Source organism: Grammomys surdaster, unplaced genomic scaffold (genome assembly GCF_004785775.1).
Source record: "Grammomys surdaster isolate TR1022 unplaced genomic scaffold, NIH_TR_1.0 146, whole genome shotgun sequence".
In the NCBI taxonomy this organism is placed as follows: domain Eukaryota; kingdom Metazoa; phylum Chordata; class Mammalia; order Rodentia; family Muridae; genus Grammomys; species Grammomys surdaster.
Genome location: NW_021604604.1, coordinates 1,626,709 through 1,640,285, shown reverse-complemented (window position 1 = coordinate 1,640,285; position 13,577 = coordinate 1,626,709). Strand labels below are relative to the sequence as shown.

Sequence of the window (13,577 nt, the reverse complement as noted above, 5' to 3'; positions counted from 1 at the left end):
AATAGTCTCCAACAAGCAGGCGGCGTCCCTGCGGGGGGTGGAGCGACCGACGGGGAAGGGGAGGAGCCGCGGGGCAATGGGCGGGGCGTCTGGGTTACGTGGCTGGCCTAGTGGCGCGGCGCGCAGTCGGCGCAGGCGCAGAAGCAGCAGCTTTGGGGTGGGCTTGCCGGCGGAGGCTACCAAGGCTGTGCCGAAGTCGGTTCCCTTTCCCTTTCTCTCCCTACTCTTCTCTGGGTGGTTCTCTTGGTGAGTTAATGGAGGAGGAATGGAAGGTCAGCGAAGGTTGTTACCCTAGCATCCCTCCTTCCGCCGCGCCCCATCAGGCCCCGCTTCGCCATCCACCTGTCGCACCGGACCCGGTGGCGCGCCCTGCCCTCGGCTGTCTCCACGGCGCTTGCGCGAGCGCTAGCCTGCGCCATGAGGACCAGTCTTTGGAAGTGGGCCTCGTATTTTGCCCAGGTTTCAGCCCTTGACCTCTTTTTGACATGTATTTTTTTTTCTCTCTCTCCGAGAAGTGCTTTTATTTCGTTTTGAGCTGTTTGATCTTCCGTTCATGCGTATGCACTTGTGACTGCACGCTCATTTGAAAGCCTTGAACCCTAGTCACATTCATTGGCCCTGTGATTTCAGGGAGGTGAGGATGGGGGAGCAATCCATGGGTCTGAATCCACTTGGCAGTTGTCCAGCCAGGAAGTCAAATGCATCAGTTCTGCAATTCTCATTGGCTGGTGGATGGGTTAAATGGCCTGGTGGCTTAGTGATCTTTTTAGTTCTCACTTCAAAGGCTTGGCTCAATGCAAATTGTGATTGGAGGCTTTTGTTAAATTTTATTCGATAAGAATAAAGAAGCAATTTAGCTTCCTGTTTTTCGGTTTGATAGAATTTATCTTTTTTTTTTTTCTGGGCAGCCCACAGTTCAGATGAATAATCTTTGGGGAGGGGGTGGGTGATTCCTTATTACACAGCAGATTGAGTTTCTTTAAAAACACTTCATATAGATTTATGTGTGGACAAGGAGCACCCATTTTTGTTCTTGGAAAAAAAAATCTCTCTGCTTCTTTTTACTTAACATGTAAAGAGAAAAACTTCCTTTTTGGGTCTGTGCTCCTGTGCATGTTAACCTATGAATTGTGAATTCATAGAATGCAACAGTGTTAACTAACTTGATAGCCGTTAGCCAAGGCATATACCTTCCTGACCTTGGGACAGAACCCAAGGATTCAGGTATTTGAGGCCAGTGGTCAGAACCAGATTGACACCCCAAGACGTGTTCTAATTAGAAGCAATTGATATGTGAGAAAGGGTGTAAGAATGCAGTTTTTTTTTTTTTTTCGAGACAGGGTTTCTCTGTGTAGTTCTGACTTTTCTGGAACTCACTCTGTAGACTAGGCTGGCCTCGAACTCAGAAATCCACCTGCCTCTGCCTCCCAAGTGCTGGGATTAAAGGCGTGTGCCACCACCGCCCGGCTAAAAATTCAGCTTTCAATAAAGGGAAATGACATAAAACTAACCTACATTATTTATGGATTCTATATGTCAGTGTCTCATTTGTTCAAGTTTATTCACAATTCTTCAGTATTTGGCCACACATTATTAGTCATCTATGGACGTAGGCATGGCAGTGAAAATTCTGAAGTGTAGTAAGTGCGTGTTCTCAGCTGAAGCGAGGCGAGCTGTGTTTTGTCTTGTTTGGTGTTTCAGTAACATATATCTTTTTATATTCTGCAAAACATGCCACATGTGTTGCATTCTTATGGTTTCAGTGGCCGCTTAAAGTGATTCCTAAACCGAGTACTCAGGTGCTCTGTAGTAGTCCAAAGTATGAAGAGACTGGCGTGTTTTTACAGAACAGCAGGTATGTTAAGATGAGCTTCATTCAGGTATGAGTTAGAGTGCTGCTGGCTCTGTTCATATTAATGAGCAGTGTACAAATGTATATGCATATACACATAGAGTAAGGCTAATATATTCATTCATTGGAAAAAAAAAAAGTAGTGTAACTAAGGGCTCATGGGAACCCAACCCAGCATCTCACTTAGGAAATCACAGTGGCCATGCTCACAAGTTCAGGGATGATGGGAGTGTTATAGACCCTAACTATACATGAATGAGAAGCATCGTAGTGAAGACTCAGATTACAGGTAAATGGTCAGCAGTGGAGAATTAGTTCATCTTCTGTCTTTCAATTAGCTCAACTAAGACTTGGGCAGAGAGGCTCCAAACTTATTTTTATGGCTGAATACTACAACCCAAAATCTGGTATGTAGTTTAAAACGGAATTAGAAAGGATACTCTTTTATTTGCAACTTGTCATAGCACTTGCCTGCCTTTTGTTAGTCTAATGAGACCATTTACTGTGAAATGATACGTATGCAGAATTTATAAGTTGAACAAAAATAGTCTTGTTTTTACCTTGATCTGCCAGTGTTGTTTGGGAAGAGGAAATGAAGTAACATTTAAAATGAGAATATAGGGTGGTGAGCCCAAGGAAGACTGGAGAAAGTAAGGAAAGTTAATATGTGTAGTGTTTGCTTTTCCACTGTCTGCTCTTTATGGAATGGATAGTAAGTAACTCATGTAAAAAGTTGAATCAAACATGAAAGATTCATTGTCTATGAAGAACAAGCCAGCTACTCAGGTAACAGCACATATTGTATGTGTGTGTGCACTGTGAGTTGTTTCATGCATGTGTGTACCTAAGAGTATTCCTATACATGTACATAAACAAAAGATTAATTATGTTGTTTTGAGGTGTCCTTAAAAGCAAGTAGTGCTAACACACACTACCGGAGTACAATTTTGTGAATTGCTGAGTGATTAAAGTTAAAATTTTTCTCTAGGTTTTGCTTTGCTTCAGAGAATGTATCAGACTGCATGGCAAAATTTTTTGTAATTTGGGGTAAGCATCACTGTTTTCTCTAAAATTTATACATGATATGCTTGGTCTTGTCCCTGCATAATTTGGTTTCATCTGTAGATTCTTTGATATTTATCATTGACTGGGAATTGTTAGTATTAATATTTTTATTATACTTACAAGAATATACACTTTGAATTTATCATGGGTAAATTGTGGGTAGCAGGGGCTTACAGGCTTTTCAGAGTGGTTTAGATGGACATGACAATCTGAAAGAACAGTTTAGGTACTCATCTCACTGCATAGCTTTTAGTTCACTGATCTGCCCTTAGCATTAAACATACAGTTAAGTAATTAAAGTCAGATGGCATAATGAAAGATATTGCAATTGCTACCGTTTGGTTATGTTGTCATTTTTATTTAAAGTATTTTTTATGTCTGAGTGTTTTGCTCACATGTGTATCTGCACATCATGTGCCTGTCTGGTTCCCATAGAGGTTAGAAGAGGTGTCAGATTCCCCCAAACTAGAGTTTATAGATGGTTGTGACTGCTGTGTGGACACTAAGTCCAATCCCAGTCCTCTGCAAGAGCAAGTGCTCTTAGCTTCTGAGCCATCTCCAGCACTCATTATGTTGTATTTTATTGCCTGATGATAAAAATAACATTTTTTATACCAAAATCCATTTGTATAATAAATTTTGCAAGATAAAGCCCAACATTTTAATCATTCAATAATAGATTTTGGAAGCATGAAATTTTTTCCTTGTCATTTACAAATTTCAAGTGCCATTTTGAAATATTTATGTATGAAATTTTAGGATGCTGTGTGAAGTTATGATTAACTTGAAATTCTTTCTCATTGTAGACCCTATTTTTTGCAAAGATCGACTTTGCCTCAGACTCAGTACACTCTTCATCTGTGGTTCCTGTTATATTGTGTTTCCACTTCAGTGAGTTAAGCATAGCACCATACAAAGCCAAATAAGGAAATGAAGTTTTTCTCTTGACAGGGCAACTTACTTGTAAGTAAAATTCAGAGTTAGATTTTTAAAAATGGTCTAAAGATTTTATTGTAAAACAGAGTAGTTTATTGTAAGATGGAGTAGTATCAAAAGCAGTAAACTATTGGAAAATTTTTATGATTAAATATACTACTTAATTTTTGATATAGTTTAGTTGCATACTAATTCTGTCAGAGAGCATGTAGAAAGCCTCCCTCTGTTCCTATAAAGCTACATCAGTCAATTTAAGAAATGTTGCAAGTTATTAAATTGAATTTTATTATGACACAATACTTGATACCTGGCATGTTTTGTTTTAAGAATGAGTACATTTCCAAAGACAGGGGTTGGATCTATATTGGAAATGGTAGATCATCTTAAGATGCCAAAACAGTTTCCTTTCATCGTTGAGTACCTTTATGGGTTTCTTGGCTGTTTCTCTAAGTCTAGAATTTAAGTTTGACCACTAATGATGCTGTAGGAACATAAACAAGTGGAGACGTTCCTGATTAATCTTTATTAATTTTTGTACACTGTCCATTCCACTATGGCCTTTTAAGGCGTGCACTTTGACAATATGTGAACAGAGCCCTCAGCAGTGTGCAGGGTCAAGGCTCACTTTGACTCAGTGTAGAACCCGTGTCTTATGAGCATGTCTGGTCATGTAATCTAACTCTCTGTTGTGGATTTTATGAGAAATTAATAATTAATGACAGTCAACTTATATGATCATAAAGATAAATTGAATATTAAGACTGCAGTTCAGCTTTTGTGAATTACAAATAAGTATTAATATGAATCCACATACTCTCTGTGGTTATAATCGTGAATCAGTATTTTCCACAGTATTTTTTACAAGGAAAAGGAATACTAATAGGACTTACAGTGTTTTTAAAAAGACTTTGTGGTAAGGTATTTTCTGAATAATATTTCTGCTGCTAATATTTGCTCTTTCTAATACTCAGTCATAGACCTTTTTTTTTTTAAAAAAAAGTTTATGCTATTGGTGTCTTGAAGTTTGAAAAGATATTAACAAATACGTTTTTTTTTCTCAAAGAACTAAACAGACATGACAGTAGAAGAGGTATTTGGAGGGAAGAGATGGGAGAAGAGGGGGTGGGAGGGAGTGGGGACAGGATAATCAGAACTTAATAAAAGCAGGATGGAAATGACACGGTGAGGCCCATTGATTGTATAATTAATATGCCATAATTATAATAGTTTATTAAGAAGAATAGTGTACAGTATTTATTATAACACTTTTTAAGTGTCCCATGAATTTGAAGTAATTTGAACATCTGTGCATTGAGTGCATGTATATATTCAGTTCTATCAGGAGTTAGCAGTTGTTGAAAAAGTAACCATGTGCCTTTTTTATGTCTAGAAAAGGGCTAAAGCCAATCCCTAGGTTGGCCTGGTCACAAAAATGAAGAGAATGCTGAACTTTACCAGATGTCACCATCTGAGGCAGATAACCCAGAAGTGTTTTTCTGGTGCACCGGTTAAAGTGCAGACCCCCACACAGCTTCCACGAGCATTTGCACGTGCACAATCAGGGAAGTTATGGCACTCCACCCACTCTCTTGTTGGAGACAAAAATATTGTCCTGATGGGGCCTCCTGGTGCTGGAAAAACAACAGTCGGCAGAATATTAGGTGACAAACTCAGCTGTTGTGTCATCGATGTGAATGGTGATGTCCTTGAGAAAACCTGGAATATGAGCGTGTCTGAAAAATTGCGGGATGTTGGTAATGAGCGATTTTTAGAAGAGGAAGGAAAAGCAGTGTTAAACTTGTCTGCATCTGGAAGTGTGATTTCCCTCAGCGGGTCCAATCCCATGCATGATGCTAGTATGTGGCATCTGAAGAAAAATGGAATTGTTGTGTACCTGGATGTGCCTCTAACAGATATAATTAGTCGTCTGAAATCAATGAGAATTGATAGGATTGTGGGCCAGAACACTGGAGCATCTCTGAGAGACTTGTTGAAGCATGGAAGACTGTACTATAAGAAGTGGTACGATGCCCGAGTCTTTTGTGAGAGTGGATCTTCAGCCGAGGAGGTTGCGGACAAAGTGCTTGATGTGGTTAAAAGATACCAAGACGTGAATTCAGAGACCTTCATTTCAACAAGGCATGTTTGTCTTAAAGACCATGACAAGAAGTTCCCACCAAAATACTTCAGTGAAGCTGTAGTTGAGGGATTGGCTTCTGATGGTGGTCTCTTTGTTCCTGAGAAGGAGTTTCCAAAGCTGAGCCGCGGGGAGTGGAATAACCTGATAGGAGCAACCTATATAGAAAGAGCACAGGTACTCTTGGAAAGGTGCATTCACCCTGCGGACATACCTGCTGCCAAGTTAGGAGAAATGATTGAAACTGCTTATGGGGAAAACTTTGCCTGCTCCAAAGTTGCCCCTGTCCGGCACCTTTCTGGCAATCAGTTCATCCTGGAGTTGTTCTATGGCCCAACAGGGTCCTTTAAAGATTTGTCTTTACAGCTTATGCCTCATATTTTTGCCTACTGTATCCCACCAGGTTGCAATTATGTGATACTTGTAGCTACTTCAGGAGACACTGGAAGTGCAGTCTTAAATGGGTTTAGCCATCTTAATAGAAATGATAAGGAAAGAATAGCTGTGGTCACATTTTTTCCAGAGAATGGAGTTAGTGATTTCCAGAAAGCAGAGATAGTTGGCAATCAGAGAGAAAATGGATGGGCAGTAGGTGTCAGGTCAGATTTTGATTTTTGCCAGACAGCTATAAGAAAAATATTTAATGATTCCGATTTTACTGGCTTCCTGACTGTGGAATACGGAGCAATCTTAAGTTCAGCTAATTCTATTAATTGGGCTCGACTACTTCCACAGGTAGTTTATCATGCCTCTGCATACCTTGAGCTTGTTAGCCAAGGGTTTATTTCTTTTGGAAGCCCAGTAGATGTCTGTATTCCCACAGGAAATTTTGGAAACATATTAGCTGCAGTGTATGCCAAGATGATGGGGATTCCTATTCGAAAATTTATCTGTGCCTCTAATCAGAACCACGTTTTGACTGATTTCATAAAAACTGGGCACTATGATCTAAGGAATAGGAAATTAGCACAGACCTTTTCACCATCAATAGATATTCTCAAGTCTTCAAACCTGGAGCGACATTTATACTTGATGACTAACAAAGACGGACAGTTAATGGTGAATTTATACAATCAGTTAGAGAGTCAGCTTCACTTCCAGATTGAGAAGATGCTAGTGGAGAAGCTGCAGCAGGATTTTGTTGCTGACTGGTGTTCTGAGGGAGAATGCCTAGCAGCCATCAGCACCACCTACAACGCATCGGGCTATATTTTGGATCCACACACTGCTGTTGCAAAAGTGGTTGCAGACAAGATGCAAGACAAAAGCTGTCCAGTGCTGATTGCAGCCACAGCTCACTACTCCAAGTTTGCCCCTGCCATCATGCAGGCACTGAGGATTAAAGAGCTCAACCAGACCTCATCAAGCCAGCTTTACTTACTGAGCTCGTACAATGCCTTACCACCTCCTCATGAGGCTCTATTAGAGAGAATGAAGCAGAAGGAGAAGATGGATTACCAGGTTTGTGTAGCTGACGTGGATGTCCTGAAGAGTCATGTAGAAAAACTCATCCAAAATTGGTTCGTAAGGAAGTCTGAGTAGGGTTTTTTTTTTTTTCTTGGTAAGGAGCAATAATAAATCTCAAAAGTCGATTTGGATGACCTACCATAGCATTTTGTTTTGTGTAAATGTTTTATGTGTGCATCTGATCTCTGGAGCTGAGTATTACACCTGCTGTGTACCTCCACAGGTCCTCCAGAAGAGACAGAAGCCAGCATAGTACCTGGAACCCTGGGCTATCATGCTTTATTCTCTGCTCGTGTTGGGTATGGCAGTTTCGCCTTCATTCCCACTTCTGAGTGGAACAAAATATCTGGTATTTAGCATGGCATTTAAAAATACTTAAACACAGTTAGATACTGAATCTATAGCCATTTAGTGTTTATTGAACATTTTGCTGCTTGAGGTATTTAGCTAACATAGAGGAAATAGTAAGCTCACTAGGATTAGAGTCATCGTTTTCAACCCCGTTCAAATTCCAGTTTGGACAATAGTTGCTGACATGTACCATACACTATCCAGTTAGAGAGTTGGTGGACTGCTCTTTGAATGTCTGTAGTTAGTGCTGGTAAAGTTTGAAAATCAGGCCAACATGTGACTCTAGGATGTAGCAGTTGACAGACCTGTGGAGTAGTGGATTTGGAAACAAAGTCACCTACTTCAGGAAGATGATCCAAGATTAGTAATGTTTAAGCTGCTTTAATAAAAGTTCAGTTACAGACAGCAGCTCTTCTGTATTATTTGTAGTCTGTTCCTATTTGTCTCACTTTCAACAAACATTTTGGGGTACCTACATCCACACAAATTGATACAAATGCTTCATTTCCAGTGCTGTATAGTGACTGTGATCTTAACCGTGGTTTGTGTGTTTCCTGCGTATTTACTTTCTGGATTGAAGGATGTGACTGAATGAAGAAGTGCAGTGGGCTGCTCCCCACCACAAGATGGCATTCCCACAGCATTTGCTATGACAGTCTGCTTCTGGTTACCTTACAGAGAAATGTTCAAAATTGAAATGATGAAAACAGTTAATAGTTTTGATGGGCAAGAAGCAATTTGTTGTACAAGTTTTAAATTAAACCAATTACATGTTAATATCAGCTCTCTGGCTTTGCTTCTAAAATGTAGTTCTAAAGCCTATAATGGAGGCTGGGAATGTTCCTCTACAGTGCACAAAACCCTAGGTTCCATCCTTAGCACCTAGGAAGGTAAGAGGCAGTAGTTAAAGGTCATGTTTAGCCACAGTTTGAGGGCAGCCTGGGATACATGAGATCCTGGTTTTTTTGTTTGTTTGTTTGTTTGTTTTTTGTTTTTTTGTTTTTTTTTTTTTAAAAAAGGAATAGAAGGAAAAGAGAAAGATACTTGAAGCCCTTTGTTAATGGAGACTCAAGGCTCTATGTTTGTGTACGCATTCTATCATTTCAGAATGTTTGTTTCAGTAGATATACTTAGAAAATTATCTGTAAAAAGAAAAAAAATATTCTAATGTTACTGTATGTATATGTGATAATCTCCTTTAAAAATGATGGGATAATGTTGAGCCTTGATTTTTGGATTTAGCAACTAATGGAAGAGCGCATGAAGTCCAAGTGATATATAACACAAAGTAATTACTGCAAAACAGTGTGGAGATACATGATGCAGCTGGTAGGGTGGAGTTTAACAGCAAAAGGAATAAGGTGTGGTGGTACTTACCTGAGCTCTCATCACCTGGGAAGGTGAGGCAGGAGGATTGTGAGCTTGAGACCAGTCTGTGCTACATAGGGTACTCTGTCTCTAAATGAATAAGTGAGCTAACAAAAAGGAGGTACTGCTATAAAATAACTAGGGTTCCATAGCGGATGTAGGTCCTGAGGGACAGCTTTTGGAAGTCAAGCAGTAGAGAGAGAAGACACTGTGTCTGACTGCTTCGCTCATCATTATATGATTATTCTCGCACTATCTAGATGGTTACCTCATGTCTTTACATAGCCTTTGGATCCCCATCACCCTCAGATCCTCTTTTTTTGTTTGTTTCTTTTGAGACAGGGTTTCTGTGTGTAGCCCTGGCTGTCCTGGAACTCACTTTGTCGACCAGGCTGGCCTCAAACTCACATTGATCCACCTGCCTGTGCCTCCCAAGTGCTGGGATTAAAGGCATGCACCACCACACTCAGCTTCAGCTCACTCTTGTTAAAAGGAGAGATGCCCACTCTCCTCCCATGTGACTTAGTAGTCCTCCTTTCAAGGGCTAGTGTCCAGGTGAGCCTTGTGTCCAGTTTCCCTCAACTCTGTTAACACACTTCATTCTGATAGCTTGCTTCCTTCCTCTCTTGTTCCTTCAATGTCTTCAAGGGAGCCTGCCTTCCTGTGGCATTTAGATGCTCTTTACATAGTTTAGCATTCATAACAAAACCTCTGCAAGCACCCACACTTCTACCTTCTGTAGTTCTCTATGCTCTAACCAAGACATAGTGCTACAAAGGCTGTAGAATTGATTCCACCTTGTCTCCACTGTACAGTGAGTGTAGATGGGTAGTAAATACTGAGGTGCTTGAGTCTCTGGAGTAAGAGCTGAGTACTACGGACGTTCTCACCTCTGGCACCTTAAGAGACAAGAAGTAGCTATCCCCAATTCCATGTCTAAAGTCGGTTCCTTTTTTTTTTCCTTTAATACAGTTTTCCTTTGTTTAGTTTACCACCTTGCTTTGCTTTTAGTTGTTAGCTGTCTTTAATTTGTGAATCTAGGGGCTGGAGAAATGGCTCAGCTGTCAAGTGCCCTGGTTACTCTTCCAAAGGATCCAGGTTTGATTACCAGCACCCACATGGCAGCTTACAAAATCTGCACCTCCAGTTCCTGGGGATAGAGTGCTCTCTTCTGGCTAATGCATGTACTAGGCATGTGCACTGTGCATAGATATACATACAGGCAAAACACAAAATATTTAAAATAAATGTTCTAGAGGACATGATGACATACATGGGAACATGAGATCCAAATCTTAAAATTTAAGTGAAAGTTAAATAGGCAAATAGAGGCTGGAAGGAATTTGACACAGAGTATGGTATGTAGTGTTTAGTTTAGTTTATCTGAAATAAAGGGTATCTGGAGATGAAGCTAGGAAGTCAGGCAAGATCTATAGGTTTAAACATTTCTGAGAGGTATATGATATGACTGAGCTTTTTTGTTTTTGTTTTTTGTTTGTTTGTTTGTTTGTTTTTGTGGAGTGTGAGTGTTTTGCTTATATCCTTGCAGGTCAGAAGAGAGCATCAGATTCTTTAGAAGTGAAGTTATGGAGAGCTGTGAGCTACCTTGTGGATGCTGGGAATAGAACTTGGGCCCTCTACAAGAACAAGTGCTCATAGTTACCAAACTATCTCCAGATCCCTCCAATTTTTTTTTTTAAGAGAGAGATCATGTTGGCAACTGGGTGGAGGTAGAGAAATTAAAACTTACAGATCCAGAGCCATTAGAAGGCTAGAGCCTGGAGCGAAGCACACATCCTCTCTTCTCTGCCTCTCTCCTCTTTCCATATGTTATCCTGTCCTCCCAGACCTCGTCACCTGGCACCTGATTTCTGATTCCATACAGGTGGAATCACTTTTCTAGAGTTGCCATGTTCCAAAAGCACAAGTAGAACTATGAGGCTACACCACCATAGCAATCTCCCTGGAAGACACCGAATGTTCCAGAACATCACTTCCACTGTATTGTATGCTTAAAGCAGGTGGCAAGTCCAGTTAGATTCAAGTTGTAGAGAAATAAGTTGCATTTCCTTATGGCTAGAGTAGCAAAGTCATACAGTAGAAGAATGTGGACTTGGAGTCACCCGTTGGGGCCACATTATACACTCTACCAGTTATAATACATGGTCATTTCAAGTGGCAATCACATCAGGAAGATAGTTTCTTGTTCATAATTTGAGAATTCTATCACTAATAATGTATAGACAGTGATGAATCCTGCACTTCATGTGGTGTTTTATCATCTGGCCTGTCTTGTTTTAAACAAAATTCTGTCTCTTCTTGGTGAAAACATGCTGGGCTTACGTTCAGAATATACATGAGTTCATGCCATTTAATAACCTCTCTTTCAAACTTCACCAGATGGGTTCTATTGGCAAAGCCTTTGCTATACAAGATGAGGTCCTGAGTTTATTTCCAGAACCTGTGTTTAAAATGCCAGACATGGTGATGCATGCTTATAATCCCAGTACTGGGTGCAGAGACAGATGAATCCCAGGGGAACGGGGGCTTGCTGGACTGCCAGCCTAGTCTACTGGGTGAGCTTCTGATCAGTAAGAGACTCTACCAAACAAACCAAGGTAGACTACATCTAAGGAAAGAAACCTGAGGCTGACCTCCCCTTCATACAGCATACCCACCCCCACACATAAACACACATATACACAGTCAAATGAATAGGATTGTCCAAATCTGTCAATAATTATGAGGACGATTTTAAATAGCTCATAGATATCCATCAATACTTAATCCCTCATCTACTGTTTAAATCCACTTATATCACTTCGGTCATTTATTCATGGCAAATTTGTTGAAGTGGAATTTTAAAGAGTGTGGACATTTAAAACTTGCATGCTATCTTTCAGAAAGGATGCTGAGATAGCCTTCTGCTTCCCAAGGCTTTGATGAAGAATAGTGTTCATCCAGGCCTCTCTGCCTCCATGTGTGAAACATGGCATTTTCCTATCTGATTTTTTTCTTGTCTCTCCATTGCTTCTTTTTAACACTTACATTGTGGATCTGACTGTGGCTTTCTTTGAGAGTAACGAATGCCAACCAAATGAACATGGGTGCGGAGCCATCTGGTGAAATGTGGGCAACCTATTACAGGTCACACTCTGGAAGAAAAAGGGCTCTTCTCCCAGGGGACTTCCCAGCCTCAGCCCATCCATGCTGGAATGTTGGCTGGCTTCATCTTTGGGAGACAGTCAGTCTTCAGTGTAGCAGTCTGTCACGTTCAGAGGACACTATTTTGCAGCAGTCCTTCCTACCTGTAGAATCTTACAAGTCCTCTGGCTCTTACAGTCTGCTTCCTCCTCTTGGATGTTTTCTGAGCCTTGTGGGGCAGGGTATTATACAGATGTCCTATTTATGGCTGGGCGATCTACAGTCACTTATTCTCTGGTCTTTGACAAACTGTTAATCTCTGCAATTGCCTGCCATCCACTGCATAAACAGCTGCTCTGTTGAGACGTGACAGCAGTACTAATCTATTTGTCTAAGAATAGATATTTAAAAGCAGTTTGATGCTATATCCATTCATTAAAATAATAACAGTAGTTTCTTCCCTGGGCCAATGACCTCCCCAGTCACAGATCTACCATATTATCCTGTAAGCTCATTTTCCCCCTACCAATGGCCCCTTTCTAGTTTCCTGGCTTTAAGCTTATTTTAAGTTAGACACACAAACCCAAAGATGCAAAACTAGGATCCACTTATGAGTAAGCACAGGTGCCATTTGCCTTTCTAGACTGGGTCATTCCTCTCAGCTCCATCCGTTTACTGGAGTCATTTATTTTTCTCGTACTTTAGAAGTTTTCAAAATGATTGAAATGTAGTTAAAATAATTTTTTTTTTGAGACAGGGACTTATGTCATCTTAGCTAGCCTGAAGTTTTCTGTGTAGACCAGGCTGGCCTCAAACTCACAGACATCCCCCTGTCTTTTTCCCTAGCTTGCAGGGATCAAAGGCATGCACCACCATTCCCGGCTTTGTAGTCAGTTAAGAAAACATTATCTGTGCACAGTTTGTGTCACTGTGCAACTTGTGCTGTCCTGGGGTTTTAACTGGATTTCTGTTCTTTGCTGCTTTCTTGGAAGTAAAGGGAGGAAGTTTATGTTGACATGTTTCTTTAGAATGTATTTTAAAGATGGTGAGATCACTTCAAAGATAAAGGTGCTTGCTGCCCAGACTGTTGACCCGAGTTTGATTGCTTAGGACTCACTTGGTGGAAGTGTGAGAACTAACTCCTGCAAGCTGTCCTGTGACCACCACACGTGTGCGTGAGTGTGAGAGCTCACACAGAAGTGCACAATGAATAAATAAATGCAATGAAATTGTTTTAAATATTTAGTGCTTAAAAAT

At 40.6% G+C, this 13,577-nt stretch overlaps 1 protein-coding gene across 2 annotated transcripts; it reads left to right on the top strand.

The window, feature by feature from the left end:
* The first annotated feature begins 134 nt into the window (after positions 1 to 134).
* On the top strand, positions 135 to 8,216 carry Thnsl1 (threonine synthase like 1). 2 transcript variants are annotated; one of them, XM_028764925.1, is made up of 4 exons: positions 135 to 246; positions 2,841 to 2,899; positions 3,724 to 3,880; positions 5,244 to 8,216. In XM_028764925.1, exon 4 carries the CDS (start codon positions 5,286 to 5,288, stop codon positions 7,530 to 7,532), a length of 2,247 nt encoding a protein of 748 aa, XP_028620758.1. In that variant the 5' UTR covers positions 135 to 246; positions 2,841 to 2,899; positions 3,724 to 3,880; positions 5,244 to 5,285; the 3' UTR covers positions 7,533 to 8,216. The 2 variants fall into 2 exon arrangements, with proteins under 2 accessions (XP_028620758.1, XP_028620759.1); XM_028764926.1 differs by lacking the exon at positions 135 to 246 and adding an exon at positions 1,778 to 1,855.
* The last annotated feature ends 5,361 nt before the right edge of the window (positions 8,217 to 13,577 follow it).